General features: G+C 40.1%; 1 protein-coding gene and 1 long non-coding RNA gene across 12 annotated transcripts in view; one reads left to right on the forward strand and one right to left on the reverse strand.

The window, feature by feature from the left end:
* The window catches only part of LOC141570065 (uncharacterized), a 31993-nt gene extending 25588 nt beyond the window's left edge, over nucleotides 1-6405 (reverse strand). For 3 of the 4 annotated variants that reach the window (XR_012493872.1, XR_012493874.1, XR_012493871.1), the window contains exon 1: nucleotides 4929-5219. This is a non-coding gene — a long non-coding RNA (uncharacterized LOC141570065). Of the gene's footprint in view, nucleotides 1-4928; nucleotides 5220-6194 lie in introns of those variants that run through there. The other variant, XR_012493873.1, reaches the window with a different exon arrangement.
* Nucleotides 5409-26068, forward strand: part of EEA1 (early endosome antigen 1) — a 114304-nt gene continuing 93644 nt past the window's right edge. For 3 of the 8 annotated variants that reach the window (XM_074325284.1, XM_074325285.1, XM_074325286.1), the window contains exons 1-2: nucleotides 5414-5677; nucleotides 15554-15998. Coding sequence is in view for 4 of the 8 variants with exons in the window: in XM_019710311.2 (XP_019565870.2) it covers nucleotides 5654-5677 (24 nt within the window). In the remaining 4 variants the exon portion in view is untranslated. Of the gene's footprint in view, nucleotides 5678-15553; nucleotides 15999-26068 lie in introns of all 8 variants that reach the window. The other 5 variants (XM_074325287.1, XM_019710311.2, XM_019710309.2 and 2 more) reach the window with 5 other exon arrangements.

The raw sequence follows: 26068 nt of genomic DNA on the forward strand, positions 1-26068 counted from the left end.
TATCTCAATTTTGTTTTAAAGGTACCAATAAATAAATGAGCCAAAGGAAAAACTTTTTTAAAAAAGTGAATAATTCAGTTAAGTTAAAAAAGACTCTACTTGATGCCACAGAGCTGGTTAGTGGTCCTGTGTGTATTCATTAGAATCCTTAAACTATTTTTGCCTTACTTATACAGAGCCATTGTCTGCACTCTGCTTATTGTGTTGTAATTTTTCATGGATATACTTGTAATTAAAAATGAATTATTTGGTTGTTACATGAGAATTAACAAGAAGAAAAATGTTCTAATTTATAGAAGGTCAAGAATATGTTGTTTCCCATAAATATTGGGAAATTTTGAAGAGTCAAGGAACATACGTACATACTATATCAAAAGAAAAAAGAATACCAAATAGGATCAAAGGCTTGGATTGCTCTCAAAATTGTTGGATTTGGACCATATCTTCACAAGTAGGACGATATGAGTTTGAGGAACCCTATAGGGCTACTCTTACAGAAATAATTATATACACTTCTCTCTTACTCCTTTTGGGCTATTAGAACAAAATTCCACAGATTGGGTGGCAGTATTATGAAATTTAGATGGATACAAACAGGAAGGTGCCATAGCACCTTTCTCCTTTTCTTCTTTCTTTTCCTTATTCAGGCATCAACAACTATTTATTAATTGCTAACTATGGGTTGAGCACTGTTTTAATAATTGGGGATACAGCAGTGAACAAGAGATAAGGTCCTACTACTCAGGGAACTTACATTCTTGTTGGGGAGACATAAATAGACAAACAAGAAAAGCAGAAATGGTAGTTTTCTCTGCTATGCAGATCATTAAAATGGGTGATGTGATACATTGAAGACGACTTTAGATGAGGTAATCCTTGAAGACATCTCTGAGGAGGTGACTTTTAAAGATGCAGTATGAGTACCACAAAATTTATTGTAAGATCTCAGGGAAAAACATTTCGTAAATAGGAACTCATTGGTACAGAGAAAGTAATAAGCTTTGTGCAATTGGAGCATAAAAGTTCAGAGAGGCTGGGGCATATGAAGTCAAGGGGAGAATCATTAAAAGTGGAAGGCAGAGATGTAGGCAGGGCCAAATCGACAGGGTGCATGAGCCAAGATAAGGCATTGGGATTTCATTGTGTTTATGATAGGAAGCTACAATTAAGAAGGACAGTGACATTATTTGATTTGCATTTTTTTAAAGTTGTTCCTAAACGCTGTGTATTGAATGGATTACAGGAAAGCCAAAGTAAAAGCAGGGAGAACAACCAGGAAACTATTATAGTAATCTGGACAGGAGATGAAAGGGCTATGGACTAGGGTGATAATGGAAAGAAGTGGCAGATTTAGGATATGTTTTGGAGGTAGACCGGTCAAGATTTTCTGATGGTTGTGCTGGGGGATGGGAAGTGATGAGATAAAGAGAGAAATCAAAGATAACTCCAAGATTTTTGGTTTGATCCTAATGAGTGCCTAAAAATGGTACATACTGGGACAGGAAAACTGGCAAAGAAGCAGTTTGAAGATAAAAGTGTAATTTTTGTTTGGGCCATGTTAAGTTTGAGATGTTCAGTAGACATCCAAGAAGAAATGTGAAGTAGGTGATTTGTTATACCAGTCTGGAAATCTGGGGAGAAGTCAGCCTGGAGATATAGACTTGGGAGTTTTGGGCAGATAAAATTTAAAGCCAGGAGACTGGCTGAGATAACTTCTAGACTGTGTGTGATAGATAAAAGGAGGGGTCTTAGGACAGAGTGGGGGGGCACGTGAATATTCAGATACACAGTAGAGCAGTTAACAATTGAGTCTGAGAAGGAATGTTTATTCAGGAGAAAAACCAGAAAGTGCATTGTTTGGGAAGCCAAGAGAATAAAATAATTCATGGAGAGGGTGGTCGACTGTTCTGAATGTGAGAGTCAAAGTCAAAAACAATAAAGTTGTCACTAGATTAGACAACATGTAGGTCATTAGTAATCTTAACATGAGACGTCTCATTGGAGTCGGTGAGAAGGATGCGTGACTGGAGTGGGTTAAGAAAATGCAAGGAAAATCAGAGAAACGGCTATAGGTGTGAATGCCATTCTGGACATCAAGACAAAGAAGAAAGGAGGAAAGGGTAACAGGATTGCTGCTGGTCTGTGTTGAGCTTCTGCCTGAGATCTGTGACTATAATGTACAATGAGCCCAATAGCCCCAGTTGTGTATGTGTATCTCTAGTGATATTCAGCTGCTCCTGTGCAGCGCAGAGTAGGTGGATAGTTAGGTTTGGGTTCTGCTAGATGAAAACAACAGCGGACAAAAGGTGAAAAAGTTAAACATATTTGCAAGGGTTGGGGGACTATAATGTTGAATCATAGACAGCTGGATTTTGATGGAAATGAGGATGCTAGGGAAATGGCTGATTGTAAGAAAGCAAGAGGGGCCAGTGGACTGGAGGTGTTGGTGGAGTCAAAGAACAGAGGATATTGATGTAAATGAGCTGAATGAATAGGAATTAATGGCCAGAAAAGGTAAGTAGATCTGTTACGTGTGGGAAGCTGCTAGATTAGTGAAGGGTATTTTTACATGACTATATCTCACCCACTGCTTATTTTCTTTTGCAGTAATTAAGTTCTCTAGTGTATTATTCCAATGACGGAGTTATCATAAGCTGCATGGGGGAGGGGAGCACACAGATTTTTGAATAACCCATCTGCTAAGTCCTAGATGAGTCTATTACATTAGTCAAAAGAGTCCACAGGAGAATTCCAGTAGAGATGGCCTTAGCATGTGACATTAATAAGCAGCTTTAGACTAAATTAATTTTTGAAAAACAAACAAAAAAGAGAAATACCACTTTAAATGAAACAAACTGTTTCCTTTCTCTACTTATAACACTTCTGACACTGAATGTGTGGAGTTTTTTATTCTACACCAAGCTATTCTCCAAATCTCTGGACACCAACTGGGTGTCCTACAAAGTCACTGAATTCTGACACTAATGACCTGGAGTTAAGGCAGACCCTCCAGGTTAAGGGCTCAGTCCCATAAGAATGTCCCCAACTTCAGATACCAGTTGAAAGTCCCAGGTTGTCATATGTACTTCATACCAACTGCATACAAATTTAGAGTTCCCATAACACCAACCTCAGTTTCAATAATTTGCTGTACTAGCTCACAGAACTCGGGGAAACACTTTACTTATTATTACCGATTTATTATAAAAGATAAAACTCAGGGACAGCTAAGTGGAAGAGGGGCATAAGGCAAGGTATAAGGGAAGGGGTGCAGGGCCTCCTTGTTCCCTCTCCAGGCACACCATTCTCCCAGCATCTTGATGGGTTCACTAACCAGAAGCTTTCCAAACCTCATGTTTAGGGTTTTCAGGGAGGTTCCATCATATAGGTAGACTTGGTTGGCCTTCGGTGGTGATGAACACTTCCAGCCCCTCTTCCTTCCATTGGTGGAAAGGGGGTGGGTCTGAAAATCCCGACCTTCTCAACACTTCTTGGTCTTTCCAGTGTTCAGCCCCAATTCTAAAACAATCTGGGGAGCTGTACCACCAGTCATCTCATTAGCATACAAAAGGACACTCTTAGCACTCTGGGGATTCCAAGGATCTTAGAAGGTCTGGTGTCAGGAACCAGGGTCAAAGACCAAATATTAAAACAAGAGCTGCTCCTAGCACCCTAACGCTAAGGAAATTACAAGGATTTTGGAAGCTCTGTGTCAGGAACTTGGGGTAGAGACCAAATATACAGAGGATGCCAAAAACATGTATACATATTTTAAGAAAGGAAAAAACTGTTAAAATTGCTCTGATGGTAACCACTTTGAGCACCTCTTATAATTGCAGAAGTCAAACGTGACGTATTCATCTTTCGTTATTGGTAAAAATTGAGTATTACAATTTTAATAGTGTTTTCCTTTCTTAAACTGTGTATACATTTTTTTGGCAGCCTCTGTATATGTATTATTTCACACAGTTTTATCACGCTAATTGGTGAAAATATTTCCTATATTGTCTGAAAATAACACACCTGTGTATGGAAAAATGGAAAAGTATGCACATTGCAATGTTTGCTTGGAAGTATTTAAGTGCACTATTATCAATAGTGATTAATAATGTATTATAATAGTTGTAGGCATGACTGTTTTGCTGCATTACAGGCACACAGTAAAGAATAGAACATGTTTGGGATAGAAATAACATTACATCATATGTTTTACACTTTGCAGAACACTTACATTAACTCATTTGAGAATATTTGCAACAAAAAAGAGTCAAAAAATAAAACAAACAAACAAACAATAATATTTGCTGCATCCTATCAAAAGTCTTGGAAGTAGTTTCTATACCCACTCCATTCATTGCGTGGTAGACTTCAGTCTCTTCTCTCCCTGCCCCCAAGGTTAGTTGCATTATTCCCTCTCTTTTCCTATTTAAACAATATTAAAGGCTTTTCTCTTCATCTCAGGATAAAAGTTAAACTACTTAGATAGCTGTGAATACTAGCAGAATGGTAGGACTCTGAAGCTGTGATTTTTGAGTTTAAATAACGACGTTGTTCCTGGAAGTCAGTCCCAAGTCCACGTCCTTGTTTTGGCGTGCTGTCTATCTGCGACCTCATTATTTTTTCTTAACCTATAAAACACACACATTAATGCTGATTCACTACATATATCTATTATCAGAATAGGATTTAAAATTTCTTAGAATGGTTCAAACATGGGCTTTAGAAAGATAAAGTGCAGCATGTTAGGGACATCAGTCCATTAAATATTGTTGCTACAGTCCCACAGGGACAACTTTTCTTGCTAACTCAAATTCCAGTTTCTTCCAACTCTTCTGATTCTTTATTTCCTCTTTGGCTGAAATTGGAAGCAGGGAGGAAGTAGGGAAACGATACAAGGGTTCGGACAAGGGCAGGGAAGCCCAACAGACCGGTTTATCTTGTCGGTGATTCTCTCCTTCGCTTCCACCCAGGGGATAAGCGCCTCCAGCAGAGACGAGGATCCAGTCCAGTCATAGTTTAGGCCAGGATCACACTGACAAATTTTACCGAGGATCCGGAGGTGCTGTCTCAGGTGCCCATCCGGGACCCCTCTCTTCGGGTCACGGTCAGCGGCACCCCAACGCCAGGCCCCAGGGTTCCCCACCCACCTTCCTAGCGGGCACGCGGTCTGCGCGCGGGCGCGGCCTCTGACGGAAGGCGGGAGTGCGCTCCGCGGCCACCGCGTTACCCGGACCGCCGGAAGGAGCGGCGGCACAAGTATCCTGCCGCCTGTCCGTCATGCATCCGCCCACGCCGCCGCCGCTTCCGATTGGTGCGGGGCCTGGCCAGGCCCCTTCCAGCCCCGCCCCCCCGCGGATGGACAGGCCGAGGGGGCGGGGCGGCGGCGAGCGGGCCCGCCCAGCTGTCAGTTACGGGGGTGGCCCGGCGGGCGGGCGGGCGCTCGCAGGCTACCTCGTCGCTCGCTCGCGCGCGCTCCCTCTCGCCGCCTGTGGGGAAGTCGGGGCTGCTGGAGCGGCCACTGCCACCGCCTCGCCCCGACCTTCTCCCTGGCCCCCTTCTGGCTCAGTCCCTCCCTCCCGCGCACCCCCGAGTAATCAGTGCCCCCGCGTAGGGTCCGGAGAGTCAACGCGACAGCGCCGGTGGTGTTTAAACCATGTTAAGGAGGATTTTGCAGCGGGTAAGAGAGTGAAATCGTCTTTCCGGCAGCACGTGAGCGGGAGAGCCTGAGCCCTGGGCTGCGGGTGCCGCCGCGGAGCTGAGGAGCCCTGGCGGCAGCGCGGGCGCCCCCTCCTTAGCTCGGGCTCCTTCCTTCTCTAGGCCCCGCTGCCCGGGAAGCGATTAGGCCGCGGTCGTCCGCCCCAGGGTCGGGCCGTGGGGGCAGGGAGGGCGGCTGGGGCGACGGCGGGGCGACGGGCCAGAGCCCGGGGCGGGACGCCTTGTCCTCCGTGGCCCCGTGCGCCCAGGCCGGGCGTCCGGCTGTGGCGCGGGGCTGTCATTGCAGAGGGCGGAGGGGAAGGAGGGTGTGGTACCGGCGCGTTCCTCCCAGACCCTGGAACGGCGGTGTCCATGGTGAGCTAGTGCCTGCCGAAGCGCGGAGACCGCCCGGGGAGATCGCGGGAGGCTCGCTTAGCTCCCACCCCACCCTCCCCGCCCGTGGTGCCCCCAACTTTACACCACGCGCACCTGCCACTTACCGCTTCGGTTTCGTGTCTGGACAATGTTGGGGGGGGATGTAGTGAAACCCGGCCTAGCATGGGCCCAATCCTGGTACCGACACTTGCTGGCAGAGTCAGCTGAGAAGGAAGATATTACTCACTGTTGGAAACTTTTTTTTTTCTCAATTAAACATGCGTTTTCCCCTCCCAGCCAGTCCCTCTTTTGAGCTGTCCAAGACTAAATTCGCAGGGGGCTTTATCCCGTGGTATACACTAACTCTTTCACGTTCTGCCAGTGCTATCTGTATTTGGAATCTGGAAAAACCTTAAGATATGACGATTAGAGCATTGGAAAGCTGTACGTGTATTGTTCAGGAATCCATTCCTGGAATAACATAAAATGTATTTTCCTATAAGAGTTACTTAAGTTTTTGTTTTGGATGGCTTCTTTTCTTCTTTTTGAGACTAATAGGGTGCAACAAAATGTAAAGGATTGCATAGTTGGTGCCAAACCCATTAATTGGTTATCGTGTGAGTAGGATGGCTAGTGCAAAAGACAGAAGAAATTAGTGAATTTGTGGTATTCAGCCAAGGAATGTGCTAAGAGAGTTGAGTCAACGCTATATGGAAAGGGAGTGTTCTTGCTTCTGCATAGCTTTTGTGAAATGTTTAAGTCATGTGAAACTTGGTCATATATTGGGGAGACATAGTTAATGTCCTTGTATCTGCCACCCTTTATTGATATTTGATGATTTTTTGCAGTGGTTCTGGCAGGGTTTTTTGAGACCTTCATAAGCTGGTGATTTGGGCAGTAGCAAGGGCATGCCCTTTACTCTTGCCATCAGTTCATGTGTTCAACAGGAGAGACATCTGTGCATGATTTATTTGTAGTACTTAGAGATTCTTCTTTTATCGGACCTGGAGGAATGGGTTACCTCATGCCTCAGATTTTTCTGTCATAGTTCCACAACCGAAAATCATTTTGCCTGTGGTTTGTTTTAAAGTTTATATATAAAACAAAGTGTTTACTGACTCAAGAGTAGCTTCTGGTAGTTAGAGATTAGTTTTCAGAAATATGGGATGCTCTCCAGTACTGTTAGTTTAATGTTTAGCATTACGATTATATAAAGATCATTTTTAGTGTCGTGCATGCGCATCAACTGTTGCAGAAGTTTCAGTTGAAACTACACAATTGGAATTTATTCTGGTTCTTGCTGAGATATGACATAGAGCCGTCACATATGAAAAAGTCAGTGGACAGCTGAGTTTCTTAACCACGGCAGCATTGATATTTGAGCCTGGATGATTTTTATTTTGGGGTCTCGCCTTTGCATTGCAAGATGTTTAGCAGCATCCCTGGCTTCTACCCACTGGATGCCAGTAGCCACCCTCCCCATCCCCCCACCCCGCTATCAAATGTCCTCTAGGGGCTAAATTGTCCTTGGTTGAAAACCACTGTGTTAAATGGATACTCTTTTATAGGACAATTTGAATTGTTTCTCACGGTTAACTACTTTATTTATTTTTCAGTGTACTTATACTGAGTGTAAGTAAATGCCAGTTATATGCCAGGGGCTGGGAAACAGTTAAATAAGATATCGGCCCTCCATTTATAACTCACAGCCTGGTTGTGGAAGTGGACATTTAAAAGTAATCACAGTGCTGTGTAATGGAAGAATGAAGAGTGCTGTGGGCGCTGCTTTGTAGGAGGGTGTTGGAGCAGCCATGAAAAACTTCAGGGAGGAGGGTGTATTGGAAGCTCAAAAGAGGGAAAAGCATGTCTGACAGAGGAACAGCAAATCCCAAGACAAGGAGCCATAAAAGGGGAATAATATTAGGGGGAACATGAGCAGTTAAGTTTAGGAAGTGAAACGGAGATAAGGCTGCAGATCCGATGGTGAGGCCTGAGAATTCCTTTGGAGTTCAGCTTTTATCATGCGCATGGGTCTCTTAATGCTCAGCATTTAATAGGGGCGTTTTGATAAAAGCCTGAAAGAAATCTTGTGATTTTATTAGTAGTTTAGAACGTAGAATGTACATTTAACTCCACAGGTGATATTTACTAACAAGTATAACTGGAATCTTTAAATTATGTAACATGGTAACGATTTTATTTTACCCCACCCTGATAATCTTACTTCTCAGCAGAGATATTAAGATATAAGATTAAAACTCAAGTTGCTGTTTTAGAGGTTTGTTTGAAATGGTCTCCATGCTTTGAAATTATATTGCGTTCCTTTAACATTATGTTTTTAGATGACCTTCTCATTTTAACTGTTGTAATTTTCTTCTGAATATTGTCCTTTAAATGGCATTTTCGAAAGAAGAAACAGATAATGTGCTTATAATCAATTATAATTCAGAGTCTTTGAACATCACCAATAAGGTACCTGGGTACTTTACAGAGAATTTACTTTCTGGTTCTCCTCTTCCTCCTCCTCTTACTAAAGGGTGTCTGTCTCTCTGAGGCTTGAAAGGGTCTGAGGAAAAAATTGAGGTAGCTCTAATATGTATATAGTGACTATTTTGCTTAATAGTCTTTTGAAGAGACATGTGAATTTAAAAGTGCTTGATGGCTAGAAAGATGATCAACATTTAGTACTTTCAACAGTTTGTAAAGTTTGTTGCAATTTCATTCTTAAGGAACTCACTGTGATTTAACATTAGTATATTCAATTTACCTTTACTGGTGTAGTATATCAATAATATGGTTAAAGAAAAGATAGATTTAATCTAGAATTGTAGAAATAGGAGGTTTCTTTTAGGGTCAACAGGTCTATCTGTCTGATTAAAAAAATGAGGAAGTAGAAACAGAGAGATTCAGTGATTTATCTAAGGCAACACAGTTAGTAGATATCAAAACAGTCTACAGCCAATGTTTTCAAACTCCCAATCCATTTTCCTTTTCCTGGCACCCCGTTGCCCTTTTCCCCCACTTCTCAACTGGTATAGTTAGTACTATGCTACTAACTGAGGAAGATATGGGGAAAATATGAGACCCAACTTGTGGGGAGGGGGCGTGTCTCTGAGGGGAACTTCAAGCAACTTACATGATTAAGTGCCAAGTAAATGATATAGACAATGAAGGCTATAAATAGTTCAGAGGAGGAAAGATTAGAAAGGAAACTTTGTAAGTGGGGAGTCTCCTTGGAGAAAGGAGTATGAAATGGGGTTTTGAAGAATGTGTGTCATTAGGAGAGGGAAAGTTTTATTCTAGGAAGGAGTTACAGTGTGAGCAAAGACTCAGAGGTGGGAATGAGTGCATTCTTCCTGCGTGGCCTCCTTCCTTTGCATATCAGCCTTTCAGTAAACAAATATTTGTAACACTTGCTATGTGCTAGATACTGGGAATACATTGGTGAATAGGACACAGTTCCTACCCTTAAGTAGCTTAAAACCAAGTGACTTTTAGAGAGAAAGAGATGTTTAGAGTAGAAAGAAATTGGGAGAAATTTGCAGAGATAGTGTGACACTTCATTCTGGAGAAAATCTTGTCTAGCTCAGCCCTGTCCCATGCAAATGAGTCACATACACGTCTAAAGTTTCTAGTAGCCACATTAAAAAAAAAACTGAAAAAAGGTGAAATTAATTTTTAAAATATATTTTCTTTGACCTAATATATCTAAAATATTTTAACATGTAATCAATATAAAAATTATTAGTGAGATATTTTGCATTCTTTTATGTACTAAGTCTTTGAAAGCTGGTGTGTATTTTGCACTCACAGCACATCTCAATTGGACTAATTATATTTCAGCTGTTTAACAGCCTTATGTAGCTAGTAGCTACTGTATTGGGTAATGCAGGTCTGGTTGAATACATATATAATTTTTTAACTTTTTATTTAGAATGAATTTCAAACTTACATAAAGTTACAAGAATAAAATTATACAAGGAACATCAGTATACTCTTTATCCAGATTTATGTATTAACATTTTATCCTATTTGTTTTATCATTTGCTCACTTTTTTTTTCCCCCTTTCCCTTCCTCTTCCCTTTTCCTCTGTGGTGCTGGTGGTGGTCTTCTTCCTCCTCCTCCTCCTCCTTTTTTTTTTCCTCTCTCTATCTCTCTCTCTCTCTGTATTGTTTTTTTTTCCTGAATCATTTCGAGATTAGTTATGGCCCTTCACCCCTGAATACTTAAGTGAAGAATAGGGATTTTTTTTTTTTTTTTTTACATAAACTCAGTATAGTTGTCAACTACATAAATTTAAATTGATTCAATTTACTATCCTAATTCTTGTTTTGTCAGTTGATCTTATAATGTCCTTTGTAGCATTTCCCCCTTTCCATTATAGGATCCAGTGAGGGTTAGATATTATATTTAGTTGTCATATTGCTTTAGCCTCTTTTATTATGGAACATTTCCACAGCATTTCATTTATGACATTTGTGAGGAAAGTGGATCCCCTCCTGCTTTTTCTTCTCCTAGAATGTTTCTCATGTTGTGATTGTTTTATTGTGATTAGATTGGGATTATGCATTCTTGGCCATACTGTTTCCTTCTCAGGTTATCACATCTGGAGACCCATGATGTTTTTCTGTCTTTCATAGGTGATGTTCATTTTAATCACCTTGTGAAAGGTCAAGATGTAGTCCAGTTCTTTTGACTGGATAATAATTACTTTTTCTTCCTTTGCATCTAATAGGCAGATACTCGTACTTACCATATAAGTATCGTGGTCCTTATCAAAATTTTCCTAGATTTAGCATCCACTGTTGATTTGTACCTGATGTAGTGTCCACCACAATGAAGCAAAATGGCGATTTTCCCACTCCAGCGTTCTCTCCACATTTACCATTTGATCCTTGGCTTCCCCTCCCTCCCTTCCTAGCTCTCTTCCACCCTAGTCCAAGCTCCTTCCCCTAGCAATTCCCTTTCCTCTCAAGTCCCTCCCTCCTTTCTTCCCTCCCTCCCTCTCTTCCTCCCTTTTTTATTGGTATGGATTCATAATTTCAATTTTTTTTCGTGGTTTATAATGCATCACTGTACTTCATTCTTTTGGTGCTCAAACTGTCCCAGATTTGAACAGTGGTAGCCCCTTTAAGATGGCTCCTGGCTCCTTTTGACATGCCCCTGTCAATTTTTTTTTTGAGCTCTTCCTTACTTTCTGACATAACAAGGCATTCCAGGCTCATCCTTTATCTACCCTTTCCCAGCGCTGAAAATAGCCATTTCTCTGAGGAGCCCTTTTCCTTTTAGTGGGGAATGGTATTAGAGATCAAGATCTTGGGTGGCCTTCCTTCTTGTTTCTTTCAGTAGACAAATCTAACTGAACTTTTGAACTTTATTCTGTAGATATTAGGAAATCAGTAAGATTTTATTAAGCAGTGAAATATATTTAGTATGTAGGGGAGGAAAAATTTTCCTGTACTCTCTTTGCGTCTTTGGCTGGGTGCAAGAATTAAACTGACATTAGGCAAATTGACAGGAGAAAATGCATACAAATTTTATTAAAATTTTGCATGTATATGGGGGCATTCACAAGAGAATGAAGACCGAGAAAAATGACCAGAGCAGAAAGTGTTTCACCTTTTAGATAAAGAAAGAATATATTGGTGAAGAATTGACAAGACAAAGGGGTTTGGGCTGAGGGTAGTAAATGGTTAAGAAGTACAGTGAGTGGTACCTTGGTTTTCGAATGTAATCTGCTCCAGAAGTCCGTTCGAGTTCTGAAACGTTCGAAAACCGAGGTACTACTGTAACTAGGAAGATACGGGTGAGTTAAACAAGGATTTGTATTGCCTTCTTGGCCCCAAATTCTCTGTCTCTGGTGATAAGGATGCCTTCTACCCTGCTGGTACAGGGAGGGTTCCTTTCACGTGGGAGTTTTACCTCCTGCTTTCAGGAAGAAAAAGGAGGGTCTGAGTGTCATTTTTGTACATACTATTTGTTAAGTGCCTTTAATTAAAAATAATCAACATGCCAAAGTAGCATATTTTGCGCTGACATATTCTGGTTTCCTTCAGGCACATGGTAGGAGTTAATAGTGATATTTGTTGAAATGAGTATCAAAAGGAATGTTTTGGAAAGAATTAATTTGCCAGTGTTTCATGTGATGTATTAAAACCATAGGAGAGTATAGGCAGAGATCCGATGGGAGTGATTTTAATATTTTAGGCATAAGTAAATATGATTTGCATTAGGGTGATGGCTATGTGAGTATAAAAAAAAGTGATGAATAGGGAAGACCTTGGACATGTCTATTCCCCAAATATCTATTATGGGCTTACTATGTGCTATGGACACATGGTTGAGTAAAACAGACGTGAACCCGCTAGTAGCTTAGTGTCCAGGTAAGGACAGAGGAACTGTTCAAAGAATCCCATAACTGTATAGTCACATCCTTGGGTGAGTATTAGGAAAGAAAAGCACAGGGACCCCCAAGAGCACATAGCAAGAGGGTCCTGATCTAAACTACGATGCCAGGGAAGGCTTCCCAAATTAGTCACACATTTAAATTTGATGAAATTATTACTCATTTATTGAAGTGAATTTTAGAACGTGAGATTAATTTTCTCTGTGTAAATTTGTTTTAAGTGTGTTAAGAACAAAGAAGAGATTATCAGCGCTAGAACTAAGTTTTATCCTCTAATCCTGGTGGTCGTCTTCTTGATTGACTTGGAAACAATATAATTAGTGATTAAGAACGAACCCTGGAGCCACACTACCTGGGGTGGTATCCACACCCCACTTACAACCTGAGTAGCTTTGGGCAAGTTATGTCTTCTCTGTGTCTCATTAAAATGGTCATGATATGTACTAGTACCCTTCTCATAGGGTTGTTGTGAGGACTAAATGAATTAACACATGTAGTTACAACAGTTACAACCGGGCACACAGTAAGTTCTCTTTAAATGTTAGCTGCTGCTGATGTTGGTGTTTTATTATTATGATATACTCCAAATTTCTTCAAGGAACACTTTTCTTATCATTCCCTTTATCTTTTTTTTTTTTAAATCTCCTTGTGCGTGTGCATGTGTGTGTGTGTGGTGTTGTGTGTGTTTGTGTGGCTGTGTAGACATTCATCATACCATTGAACATTTATTCTGTGCTAATTACTGTGCTGGGTTTAGGGTATTAAAAAAACCTCGAGTATTAATGGGAGGGACAGATACTTAAATAATTACAAAGCAATGTGATAAGTGTGAATAGATACACAGAGGAAGTTTGTGAGTACAAAAGAAAAAGTAAGTAATTCTGTGGCAGGAGGGTGAGGGAGAACGGGGATGGAAACAGAATGGACGTTGGTGAAGTCCTTGCAGAGGCTGGACATGACTCAGGCCGGAGGAACAGGGGACAGAAGGGAGCCGGACCCGGTCATGCAAGCGCCTGAAGCCGCCTCGCAAGGCAGCGGGGAATTGTGAGCATTTGTGCGTGTGCACCGGGATGATTGTTAGAGATGAGACTGCAAAGGGTTTGGGACTTTATGTTATAGACAACAAGGAGCCATGGCAAGTTTTTAAATGATCAAATTTGTAATAAGGAAAACCCTTAAATATATTTTTCCCAGGTAATCTTTATAAAAATAGTAAATCAGGTGAATCACTCTTCTGTCTAAAGTCCGTTGGGGACTAGTCAGTGCCCATAGGAAATATCCAGATTCTTGACCTGGCACACAGCCCCGTAATGCTCTGGTCCCTTTAACACCATTGCAGGCTCATCTCCACAAACCTCTGTACATCTACTGGCCTTGCTATCCTCACCAGTTGTGTTTCCCACAACTTACCCTGTTCTCTCATCCTGTCATACCTCCTTAGAAGCTCTTTGCTCTGCTCAGAATGTCCTACAATCACTTGCCCACAGCGCTCAGTTCAGGTGACACTAGAAGTTGTTTGCTTGCTTTTTTTTCTTTTTCTTCCTTCTTCCAAAGCGGCCCATTACTAATTAAGAGAATGGCCTTTTGGAATTAGACCATCATTTAAGCGCTGGGCTTCTCCATTAATGAGGGTGAGATCTTATGCAAAATTTCAAGCTCTCTGGGACCCAGTTAATTTATTAGTAAATTAAAGATAATATGTACCTCACAGTGTGGTGCCAGGATTATATGATGTTCATGAAGCACTCACCGCAGTGTCCGGCATTCAGCACACATTTAGCATACGGGAAATGATACCACATAGCTCTAGAAAATTTATTACGTTGTTTTTGTAACTTGTTTACTGGAATTCTTCCCTACTAGACTGAGCTTCCTTAGAGTGGGTATTTTGTTTTCTTTCTAAGTGTATAGGACTTAATGTAGTGCTTAATGCTTAGTGGCTTTCAGTAATAAATGTATGTTGACTACTCAGTGGCTGTGTAGACAGGATGGCTCCGTTAAGGGAGAGACCAGCTAGAGAGTAATAACCTTTTAGTTCCTAAAATTGTTGCACATTAAAATCATTTGGAATCCTAAAATCAATCAATCAATCAATCAATCAATCAATCAATCAATCAGATTCCCAAATCCCTCCATTGAATCGGAATTTTTGGATCTCTACTTACCAGTCCAGGGGAGGATGAAATCTTGAATTTAGGCAGTGTCTTTGGGAATAGAGAATAGACTGATTTTTCAAGAAAGTTAAGAGATAAAATTGAAGATTTGTTCACTTGGGAGTTGTTTTGGGTAGCTGAGAGGATGGTAGAACCAACCAAGGTAAAGAACAGAGGAGGAAGAACAGGTTTGGGGAGAAGACGAGTGTGAACTAGAGGCGTGGGCATCCCAGTGAAGACGTTCACTAGGCAAGTGGAAGCGTAGGCTTAGCACTCAGGAGACGAGTGGAGGCGAGTGTTAGATGTGTGTGAATATTCACGAGAGACGTCCAGTCAAAGAAGGACCGCAAAGTGTCCACTGAATAGAACAGTTAGATCATACATAGTTCAGTTTCAGGAGAGTCATAGGGAGAAATGATTGGCTGGGAAGTAAGGAAATAAATTAAAAACATATAAAAAATAAACAAATGTAGCACAGACTACTTGTCCAAGAAATATGGAGGAGAGGAATGTAATCTCCCATCCTTGGACAACATTCTAACAAATGCTTTTTATTTTCAAGGATCACAAATTTTCTCAAATCAGTTTAAGTTGAAATGGGGATTTTTTTGTGAGGTTTCAAAGTGATCGAAGAATAAGATTTGCTGTGCAGTTGGGTCTCTAGAGAGTAGGATGTAACGTGTTGGAGGCAGCTCTTCTCTCTGTCCCACACTCTCTCATGGACCACTGGCATCTTGTCTCTGCATCTCTGCATCCGTCCTCCCTGCTGCTGCTTACTCAGTATGCTCAAGACCTCGAATTGCCATCTGACCACATAATTCTACTTGCTTGTTATCTACTTTTACATAACCAACTGACCCAATGTCTCAATTCCCAAATCCTAAGAGAAAAATCTAAAATGTCCTCCTCATCTTTTCTTGTCAGGTCATGCGTTGGTCTCTGGCTGACCAATAGAATTGCTTCCTGTGGGTCAGGTGTCCATTGCTGGTTTAGTCACCTGAGACTGAGAGTGGAGTTGGGGTCGTATGATACTGAGGATTCCTTCTTCTAGGAGTCATGGCACCACGAAACACATCTTTTACAGATCATTTTAGAAATACGAGATTCGACAATTAAGTTCGCGAACCCATCCTAGAAAAAGTGCAACACATCTCATTGCTGAATATAACTACGGTCACCTTTGAAGTACTCCCCTTGGGAAAATATGCACCGATGCCAGCGGCCTAGTCCACCCTTCGAAGCAATTTTGGAACTGTTTTTCTGGAATGGCCATCAGAGCTGTTGTATTACCCCTGATGTCCTGAATGTCATCAAAATGTCTTCCTTTCAATATTTCGGGTAAAGAAAGAAGTCATGGGGGCCAGATCAGGTGAGTAGGGAGGGTGTCCCAATACAGTTATTTGTTTACTGGCTAAAAATCCCCTCACAGACAGTGCCGTGTGAGCTGGTGCATTGTTCTGATGCAAGAGCCATGAATTGTTGGTGAAAAGTTCAGGTCGTCTAACTTTTTCACACAGCCTTTGCAGCACTTCCAAATAGTAAACTGTTTGTCCAGTTGGTACAAATTCATAATGAATAATCCCTCTGATATCAAAAAAGGTTAGCAACATCATTGCAAAAAGGTCTCAAACTTAATTGTCTGACCTCATAAGCTTTGTTACGGCTCTGAAATAGTGACAATAATTCTGATTACGTTTATTAGGTTCTAGGAATAAACAGTCCATCAGGTTAGCTCAAAAATTGGATAGTGGTGGATGCACTTGCCAATAAGAAAGATGGAATTTCATGGCAATTCAAAACCAAAAGTTTAATATGGGTCTCAACCTCTGAGACTTTGTATTGAAAGGCATTGAAGCACCCAGGCAGTGCTGTGTAGGACCTCCGTGACAGGCCTGCACAGGTTTTCACTCTAGGAAAAGGCTCAGTGATTCTTTACGTATTTGTGTCTCTTGTATCTATATACTTTTGCTTCTGCTATCTACTAATTTTCTTCTCCTCTGTTTTAGTTTGTTTCTTCATAGCTTCTGCATACTCAGACTCTGTGGTCTTTTGAAACTTTGGCTGGCTTATAACTTTGGTGTGCTCAAGTCGCTCATGTACTCTTACTTTACCTCAGGATCAATCACTGTATGTCTGTTTAGTGCCAGTTTGTGCAGCTAATTAATCACTTCTCTTCATAGTTTGCAATTTAAAGGCCTAAGCATGGGGACTCAGCAGTAGTTTATTCTTGACATTGTTTTTTTGTTGTTGTTTTATTTTTAATTTTTTTTCTATGGGACCTTCTTATTGGCTGCTAGCAATCTTGTGAATGGCTGCTATTGAGTCCAGGTGATCACATCTGGTCAGCTGGAAATAGACATGTGGTCATGTAACCTGGCTATCTTGGACCGTGTTCTCAACATGGGCAGGGTAACTTGCGTTAGGATGGATCCGTGCCCGTTGCATGCACTGTGATTGACTTACATATTTATTACAATAACATGAATCACTTAGTTGTATCTCCATCTGTTTAAGTGTTATATGGGCCATAGTAGTAGATGAAATTTAATAAAACCACATTATTTTCCTCATCTCAGTTTTAATATCAGACTGTGGTTAAATTTTATATAGTATGCTAATGTGAAAGTTTTTCCAGAGATTCAGTGATACTTTATTTGGACTTTATTAACTAAGTAATATTTGGAAAATATATTCCAATCTTTATATGGTGCTATGCCAAAATGCATTGTTGTATAAATGGATTAAGCAGTAAATCATACTGAGTTAGATCTCTGATAAGGAAGTATGAATTTATTTTGTTCTGTAAGATGTTTATTTTTTTAATGTAACTTATATCTGTTTTCAACTTTAAATATTTTAAGCAATGATCTAGTTTTAAAATAAGATCCTTAATAAAATAATGTATTTCTGGTTATGAAAATAAATCATGTACATCATGCAAATATGAAAAGTTTAGAAAAGGAGAATTGAGAAGAAGCATAGGACTGCAGCATGGTGGATGGTTTTACATTAAGTGCACAAGTTTTGAAGTCAGGTGGAATTCCAGTTCTGTCCGTCACTACATTCGCGATCATAGCTAACAACTTATTTAGCTTCTTTAGCCTTATTTTTTCCCCTTGGCTAAATGGGAATAATCCCTTTGACTTTATTCAAAGGATTTTTGTGAGGTTTAAATGATAGAATATAAATAAAGTGCTTGCTGTTGTGCCTGCCTTAGAGATTGCATGTTAGCTATTCTTTTTATAGGTTTTTTTAATTAAAAAATATAGCTAACATACAATATTATATTAATTTCAGGTGTACGCAATAGTTACTCAACACTTACATGCCTAAAGAAGTGATCACCATAGTAAGTCCAGCAACCATCTGACACTGCACCACGATATCACAATATTACTGACTGTATTCCCCATGCTGTACATTACATCCCCAACACCAATTTGGTTTATACCTGGAAATTTGAACCTCTTATTCGCCTTTGCCTTCCCCCCCTTTTAATTTTTCAGTTAGAGTTGACATTCAATATTATTTTATATTAGTTTCAGATATACAGCATAGTGGTTAGACATTTATATAATTTAAGACGTGATCCCCCCGACTAGTCTGGTACTCACTGGGTACTATACATAGTTATTACCATATTATTAGGTTGGAGCAAAAGTAATTGCGGTTTTTGCAATTATTTTTAACCCTTTAAACGGTAATTACTTTTGCACCAACCTAATATTAACTATATTCCCTGTGCTTTACTTTATATCCCTATGACTATTTTGTAACTACCAATTTGTACTTCTTAATTCTTTCACCTTTTTCACCTTGCCCCCCAACCCCCTCCCATCTATCATCCCAATAAATCTAGTACCCATCTGACACCATACATAGTTATAATATTATTGACTGTATTCCTTATGATATACCCTACATCCCCATAACTACTTTCTGACAATCAATTTGTACTTCTTAATCCCTTCCCCTTTGTTTTCACCCACATCCCCCAACCCCCCTCCCATCTGGCTACTATCGAAATGTTTTCTGTATCTATGAATTTGTTTCTATTTTGTTTATTTTGTTCTTTAGATTTCACATATAAGTGTAATCACATTGCATCTGTCTTTCTCTGTCTGACACTCCACTCAGCACAGTACCGTCCAGGTCCATCCATACTGCAGACGGCAAGAACCCATTCCCTTCCATGGCTGAGCAATATTCCATTATATATGTACCACCTCCTCTATCCATTTTTCCACTGACAAGCACTCAGGCTCCCTGCACATCTTGGCCATTGCAAACAATGTTACGGTGAGCACATGGACATACACATGCCTCGAAGTCGCATTTTGGATAAATACCCTGCAGTGGGATTACTGGGTCCTTCCTTGTCTCTTGTTGTACTTTTTTTTAAAGTCTATTTTGTTTGGTATAACTATTGCTACCCCAGATTTTTTTTTTTTTTCCGTTTTCCATTTTCATGAAATATCTTTCTCTGTCCCTTTGCTTTTTGTCTGTGTGTGTCTTCAATCTGAAGTGAGTCTCTTGTAGGCAGCATATGTAAGGGTTTTGTTTTCTTATCCATTCAGCCCTCTGATGTCTTTTGATTGGAGCATTTAATCCATTTACATTGAAAGTAATCATTGATAGATATGTAGTTATTGTCATTTTATGATTCATAACTTTGATTTTTTTTTTTTTTTTTTTTTTTTTTTTGTGGTCTTAAGTCCCTCTAAGATTCCTTGTAATACTGGTTTGGTGGTGATGAACTGCTTTAGCTTCTTCTTGTCTAGGAAGCTCTTTATCTGTTCTTTGATTTTAAATGATAGCCTTACTGGGTAGAGTACCATTGATTGTTAGGTCCTTGTTTTTCATTAATTTGAATATTTCATGCCAATTCCTTCTGGCCTGCAAAGTTTCTGGTGAGAAATCAGCTGTCAATTTCATGGGAGTCCCTTTATAAGTTACTATAAGTTGGTTTTCTCTTGATGCTTTTAGCATTCCATCTTTGTCTTTAATCTTTGCTGTTTTAATTATAATGTATCTTTGTGTGGGCCTCTTTGGGTTGATCTTGTTTGGGACTCACTGCACTTCCTGGACTTGTATGTCTATTTTCTTTATGAGCTTAGGAAAGTTTTCAGTCATTATTTTTTCAAATAGGTTCTTGATCCCTTGCCTCTCTCTTCTTCTGGTACCCCTATGATGTAAATGTTGTTACACTTGATGTTGTCCCAGAGATATCTGAAACTATCCTCATTTCTTTTGGATTGTTTTTTCTGTTCTGATTGGGTGTTTTCTGATACCTTGTCTTCACTGATTTGATCCTCTGCTTCTTCTAGTCTGCTGGTGATTCCTTCTAGTGCATTCTTTATTTCAGTTATTTTATTCTTCACTGTTTCTTTTTTATGGTTTCTATGTCTCTTTTTATGCTTGCTATCTCTTTGGTGTAGTTCTCACTAAGTTCCTGGAGCATCCTTATAACCAGTGTTTTGAACTCAGTGTCTGGAAGATTGCTTGTCTCCATTTTGTTTAGTTCTTTTTCTGGAGTTTTCTCCTGTTCTTTCATTTGGGATGCATTTCTTTGTTTCCTCATTTTGGCTGCCTCTCTGTGTTGGTTTTTATGCATTAAGTAGATCTGCTATGTCTCCCAGTCTTCTCCAGGTGTCCTTATATAGTAGGTGCTCTGTGGGTCCCTGGAACTGTCTCCCTGGTTACCTGCTCCGGGATTGTCCCTTGTGTGGGTTGTGTGTGCCCTCCTGTTACAGTGCCATGATTGCTATTGGCATGATTAGAGCCATGATTGCTATTGGCACATCAGTGGGTGGTATTGACCCTCAGGCTGATCGGCTGTGGGGTTTGGTCACACCCACAGCTTATGGGCGGCTGTGTGTGTGGGGGCTTACCCACTGAATGGCATTCACCCCAGTGGGTTTTGGAGCCTGTTGAGACCACCTTTTGGAAAACTTGTTGCTTGTGGGGCTAATTGGGCAGTGCTCTGCTGTCCTCTGAAGCCAATCTCCAAGTATGTTGGTTCTGGAGCCTCTTGGGAGGGGCTCCAGCGTAGGCCTAAGTCACCCACTGCCTGTGACTGGCCTGGGACTACCTGGTAGGAGCTACAAAGCGATCAACGGTTGTTTGCTGCCTGTGCTAACCCTGGAGGCATGTGGGACAGACCATTCTGTGAACTGAGGACGTGTGACAACAGTACCAGGTCTGGGGTAGTTCCTCAAAAAGCCGGGACAACCCAAGGCCTGCTGCCACCTGCTGGCTCCCTTAAGGTTCAGCCATTGATAAAGCCTCGTGTGGTTTGCAAGTTGGGTGAAGTAGGATCTCAGGGAGAATGGGGACAGTTGTGGTCACCAGGTTAATATAGATTCTGTTTTGATGCCAGTGCTGAGCCTGGAGCTACTTAGCAAAAGTCTCAGAGCACGCTGAGGTCAGTCACTGCCCATCCGGGGCCAGTGAACTCCAATAGTTTTCCAAGAAAGAATGCAGTGCAGGTGGGCTGGCTGCTTGCTGAGAGTGGATCTGGCATTGGGGAAGTTGGGTGGGGTGGGGTTTCAGCAGAGTCAGTAGGGTGGAGCAGCAGAGCTCACCAGACCAATTCAGATTCAGATTTGGCCATTGGTGTAGGGGTGGGATTCACACAGGAAGTATGGCACCCATCTGCTGGCTGCACAGGAGAAGCACGTCACACCAGGAAAATAGTGACTCTTCTCCAGCCCTCATCCGAAAGCCACACATGTTAGTCTGACCCCTGTATGCCTCCAACACCACCCAAGTCACTATCCCTTGGCCAGAGTCCAGGGTGAGTACCTGTAAATGAGTGAGTCTGTGTGTGGGCCCTTTAAGAGGATGTCTGGGTTTCCCACAGCCTTCCGTCCGAGCCAGATGGTTATAATCACCAGTGTTTTTTTCACAGCCAGATGTTGTGGTGGCTACTCTTTCTGGCACCAGTAGTCCGGTCTGGGGAGCCTGGTGTGGGTCCCCACTTCTCTGGGTGGATCCTCTGCATCTGAGATACCCCCCTGATTCTCCACCACCATATGGAGGTTCGGGGCCAGCTCGTTTAACATCTCTGCCCCTCCTACCAGTCTTGACGTAGTTTCTTCATTATATCCTTAGTCATAAAACTTCTGTTCAGCTAGACTTCAGATGGTTCTGCACGTTGATTGTTCTTAAATTTAGTTGTAATTTTAATGGAAGGAATCAGGCACAGTGTTTATCTACTCCACCATCCTGGATATTTCTGACCATGTGAGCTATTATTGTTGTTAATAGGAAGATAGAATGTTTCATTTAGCAGACTACCAACTGACATTTCCTTAATTAGTATAAAACTGAAGTTTCTTATGTGCATGATTTCTAAAATGCAAATGATCTAGGGGAAGTTGATGTTCTGTGCTTTTCAATAAGATTCATGCCTCAGGGTTGTTTTGGTTTTATGTTTTTGAGTATGAAGGCATCAGAGTAAGTCGAGAAATCACTGAATTTGGAATCAGAAGGCCTGAGTTCAGGTTCTACCTCTGCTACCATTGTGATCTTAGGGATATCCTTGAGCTTCTCTTGGCTTGACTTTCTTTAATCTGCACAATGAGGGCATCACCTAGGGATTTCTAAAGTGCTATTCAGGGTAAAAGTGTTTGTTGAAAGTAAAGGAAGTGCCAGGATTTTGAGTCTGCTGATCATTTGCAACTTCAAAGTAGCATTTTAGGTGTGTTATACAACTCTTGATACCTTTTACCCCATTTTCTAGCATCTTTGCTGGGGAGAAACAGTGTCTTCAGTAAGCAAGGATTCAGTGATGAAATTTGATAAGTCATGTAAAATGACTATCACAGCACCTGGCACATAGTAGGCTCTAGAAGATAGTAGGTCTCCTTCTCTACTGAGACCTCCCCCACCCAATGTGTAGCCCTTTATGGGTATTTCAGAGCAAGTAAGGTACATTTATTGTAGTGGGTGCTTTGGTGTGCACCTAGATCCCCTTCAGGATGGAGAAGTGTTCCCTCAGCTGCCTGCAGTCATGGCTGCCAAAGGCTCATAACTTCTCTGGGAGTTGCCTTTATAGAAGGAAGTTGCCTCATCCAAGAGTATGTCCCCTTCCTAGAAGCAGGCTGCCCTTGATCACTGGTTGATGTTCAGGATACAGGGAATCATCATCCCCTTGCTAGGGACTTCTGTGAAGGGCCTTTCCAGCTTCAGGACTCGCAGCAGGATTAGCTGAGGTGCTGTTGCAACTGTGTTACTGATAATACTGTTCAGTTTCTCCCTGCTGGTCTTACTGCCTCTGCGCCCGCACAGGTGTTCTGAGAGCACTTCTCAATAAACCTGCTTGCAGAGTTCAGAGTCTCCGGGTCTGTTTCCTTGGGAACCTGAATTTGGACTCATCTGCTGTTTGGATAGTTTTTCTCAGGGATTTTTGCATCATAAAAGATGATTATATTCAAGATGGATTTTAATTTTATGAATGTTGTGTTCTACTTCTTTGAAACTAGTAATCTGCATATCTTTTATAACAGGAATCCATGGCCAATAGGTTAGAATTTCTGTTAGATTCTAAAATGCTGAGTGATAGGTCTTCAAGCAAAACTGAAATCCTATTTGGTGGGATTTTGAACATGGCCCACAGATGCTCACTCAGGAAATTTTATTATCAGCGTCTTTCTCAGTTCCCTCAAGTGATTTTCAGATTTATAGGATAAAAAATGGCTCTTCTCAAAACTAGACCATGAACCATTATTTTGGTATATTTTTGTGTCTGTCTATTCATATTTATTTAATCAAAGCATCAGTTACTCTAAACTTGTTTAAAATATGTAGATCAATTTTAATTACATATTAGATATTTAAAAATATGTTAGGTATTTAAAAACTTATTTTTTTTTACTTGAGTTAATTGTATGATGTCTATAAATCCAATTTCATTTCTAGTAACATCTATAATTAGTTTTAATGGTCTTAGTCTCTTACTGACTTGGCTGCTTTTTTTTTTTTACCCCTGACTTGGCTGCTTTTGAGAGAAAATAACTTTCGTGTAACTGTTAATAACCATGCCACTAAGTTTTAGAGTTTTCAAAGTGTTAATGAGAAAGCTAAGCATATATAGAGATTGGAAAAATATTAGCGCTCAAATGAAACATGGATAAGAATTTTGGAGCTAGAAGGACCCATGATCTTGTCCTGTCCCTGCAATTTATCAATGGAGAGGTTGAATTTAGAGAAATTAAGTGTCTTGATGGATACCAGAGAGATGACCAAAAAACATTTTTTATATAAGATTCTTTCTAGGTTATTGAATTGGGACCTGAGAAACCTAAGTTTAATTGCAGCTCTATTTGATAGGACAATTATACTTTCTAGGGCTTAGTTTCTTCATCTATGAAGTTAAACATTTGTAAAATAATTTCTGAGATGTTTTTCAGCTTTTAAATTTTGATTCTAGGTCTTTTTGGGGAGAGGTACACTTAATAATAAGTGTCTACTATTTAGTAGTGTATCTACCAAATGCCAGGTGCTCATTTAAACATTTAACATGTATTATTTCATTTAATCCGCACAACAATTCTGTGAGGCTGACATTAGTTCCTTTTTACAAATGGTGACTAGGGGTTTCGAGTGGTTAAGTAAATTTACAGAATGGGTAAGCTGGAAGTTGAATACAGGTCTGTGTGACTCCAACTTCTAAATTCTGAATCACTGTACCTAGATTTAGGTCGTTTTTTTGTTTCTGGGACATTTGACAGGCCCTGCTGAAAATAGGAGCCAATTGCATTTAGCTAGGTACATGCTTCTAACCCCCTTCTCTGGCATAGTGTAGTACAGTGTGTCAGCAGATTAGGCAGGAAAGACTTAGAAAGCAGAAGTATGTGCTGGTGCATGAGAAATTTTGCAGCCGACTAGAATCAGATGCAACAGGGGCATAGCTTCTTAGAGGCCACTTTGAAAGACAAATGGAATAGGGGTTGCACTCAATTTAGCATTAATAATTTAACAACATAGGTGACTGCATTTGCTTGCTCATTAAAGTTGTAGATGGCTCCAGGTTAAGTGGAATTGCTCACATTTCAGAAAATAGGAATTGTTCTCAGCTGAAAGTTTAGATAAATGAGCTAGTATTAAATGTATATTTGTAAAGAAGCTTACTATTGTACATGGTTTTATGGTAGAAAAGCATCTGTGGAGATATATGGTTCCATAAGTTTTCTAGGTCAAGGTCATATTGTAAAAGTCTGAGTAATGACTTCAGGATTTGATATTGATCAGGCTATATTCAGTTTTAAGAAGAAGGTGGAGAAATGAGAAGGAACTCCAAGGACCAAAAAAGCAATTAGCAAAAATAAAGTATGAGACAAGATTAAAAGTGTGAAAGTTATAATGGAGATTGGAATGAAGAGTATTCGTGACTGTTTTCAAGGTTGAAGATTTAAAGCAACCAGGAAAGGATTTGAGACAAATTTTATATAAAGTTTGAGGCTGACAGTTAGTAGTTAGGATTAGGAGTACAGAAGGTATAAAATGAAAAGTACACAGTCCCTTCTCCAATAAATATTTCTAATAGTTTCTTGTGAGTTTTTCCACAATTTTTTGATACTGTATCCATTAACGTACAAATATGATCATTCTTCATGTAAGTTTGAATTTTTTTCACTTAATATAGTTTGGAGATCTTTTAGAATCAACAGTTTTAGAACTACCTCTTAGTGTTTATTTTTAATAACTACATTATATTCTGTTGTATAGATTATAAAAATTTAACTAGTCTCCTATTGAAGGACATTTAGCTTGTTTCCAGTTTTGCTATTATAAATAATACTGCAGTGAACATGCTTGTACATATACATATAGGTGGTACTTTTGTAAGTTTGTCCACTGGGTATCTCCTAGCAGTGAGTCCCAGAATATGTACATTTTTTGTATTTAGTTACACTCCCACTAACAATGTGAGTGCTGGTTTTCCAACACTCTTTTCACCAATGACTGTTGTCAAAGAATAAAAACATCTTGATTTTACTCAAATACCCTGAAAACCAGATTGGCAGTTTGTCATTTAGTCTTCCAGTTTCTTTTAACTTAAAAACTTAAGAAAAAGGTGGAAAATAGAGTGATGTAAATCTTGGAGTAGTTACATTAATCATTTTTTAATGTATAAAAGCTATTATTGTGTGTTAGTTAAATTCAGGTGGACACTTTTATTGTGTCCTTACTAGAAATTGTGGTGACTACCTCTCTCTCTCTCTCTCTCTCTGTATTTATAATATATATGCATACATATATAAGAGCAAACAAAACATGAGTTCAAATTTAAGATGATAAAATGGTTTTTACTTTTTGGATTTGATTTTGTTATACTGAATTTCTTGGAACATTAACATAATTACTTTCTCTAAAAATATACATAAAATAGCTTTAAAATAGCAATATTAAAATTACTGTTAATAAGATTACAGA

This window comes from Rhinolophus sinicus, linkage group LG02 (genome assembly GCF_036562045.2).
Source record: "Rhinolophus sinicus isolate RSC01 linkage group LG02, ASM3656204v1, whole genome shotgun sequence".
Taxonomy (NCBI): domain Eukaryota; kingdom Metazoa; phylum Chordata; class Mammalia; order Chiroptera; family Rhinolophidae; genus Rhinolophus; species Rhinolophus sinicus.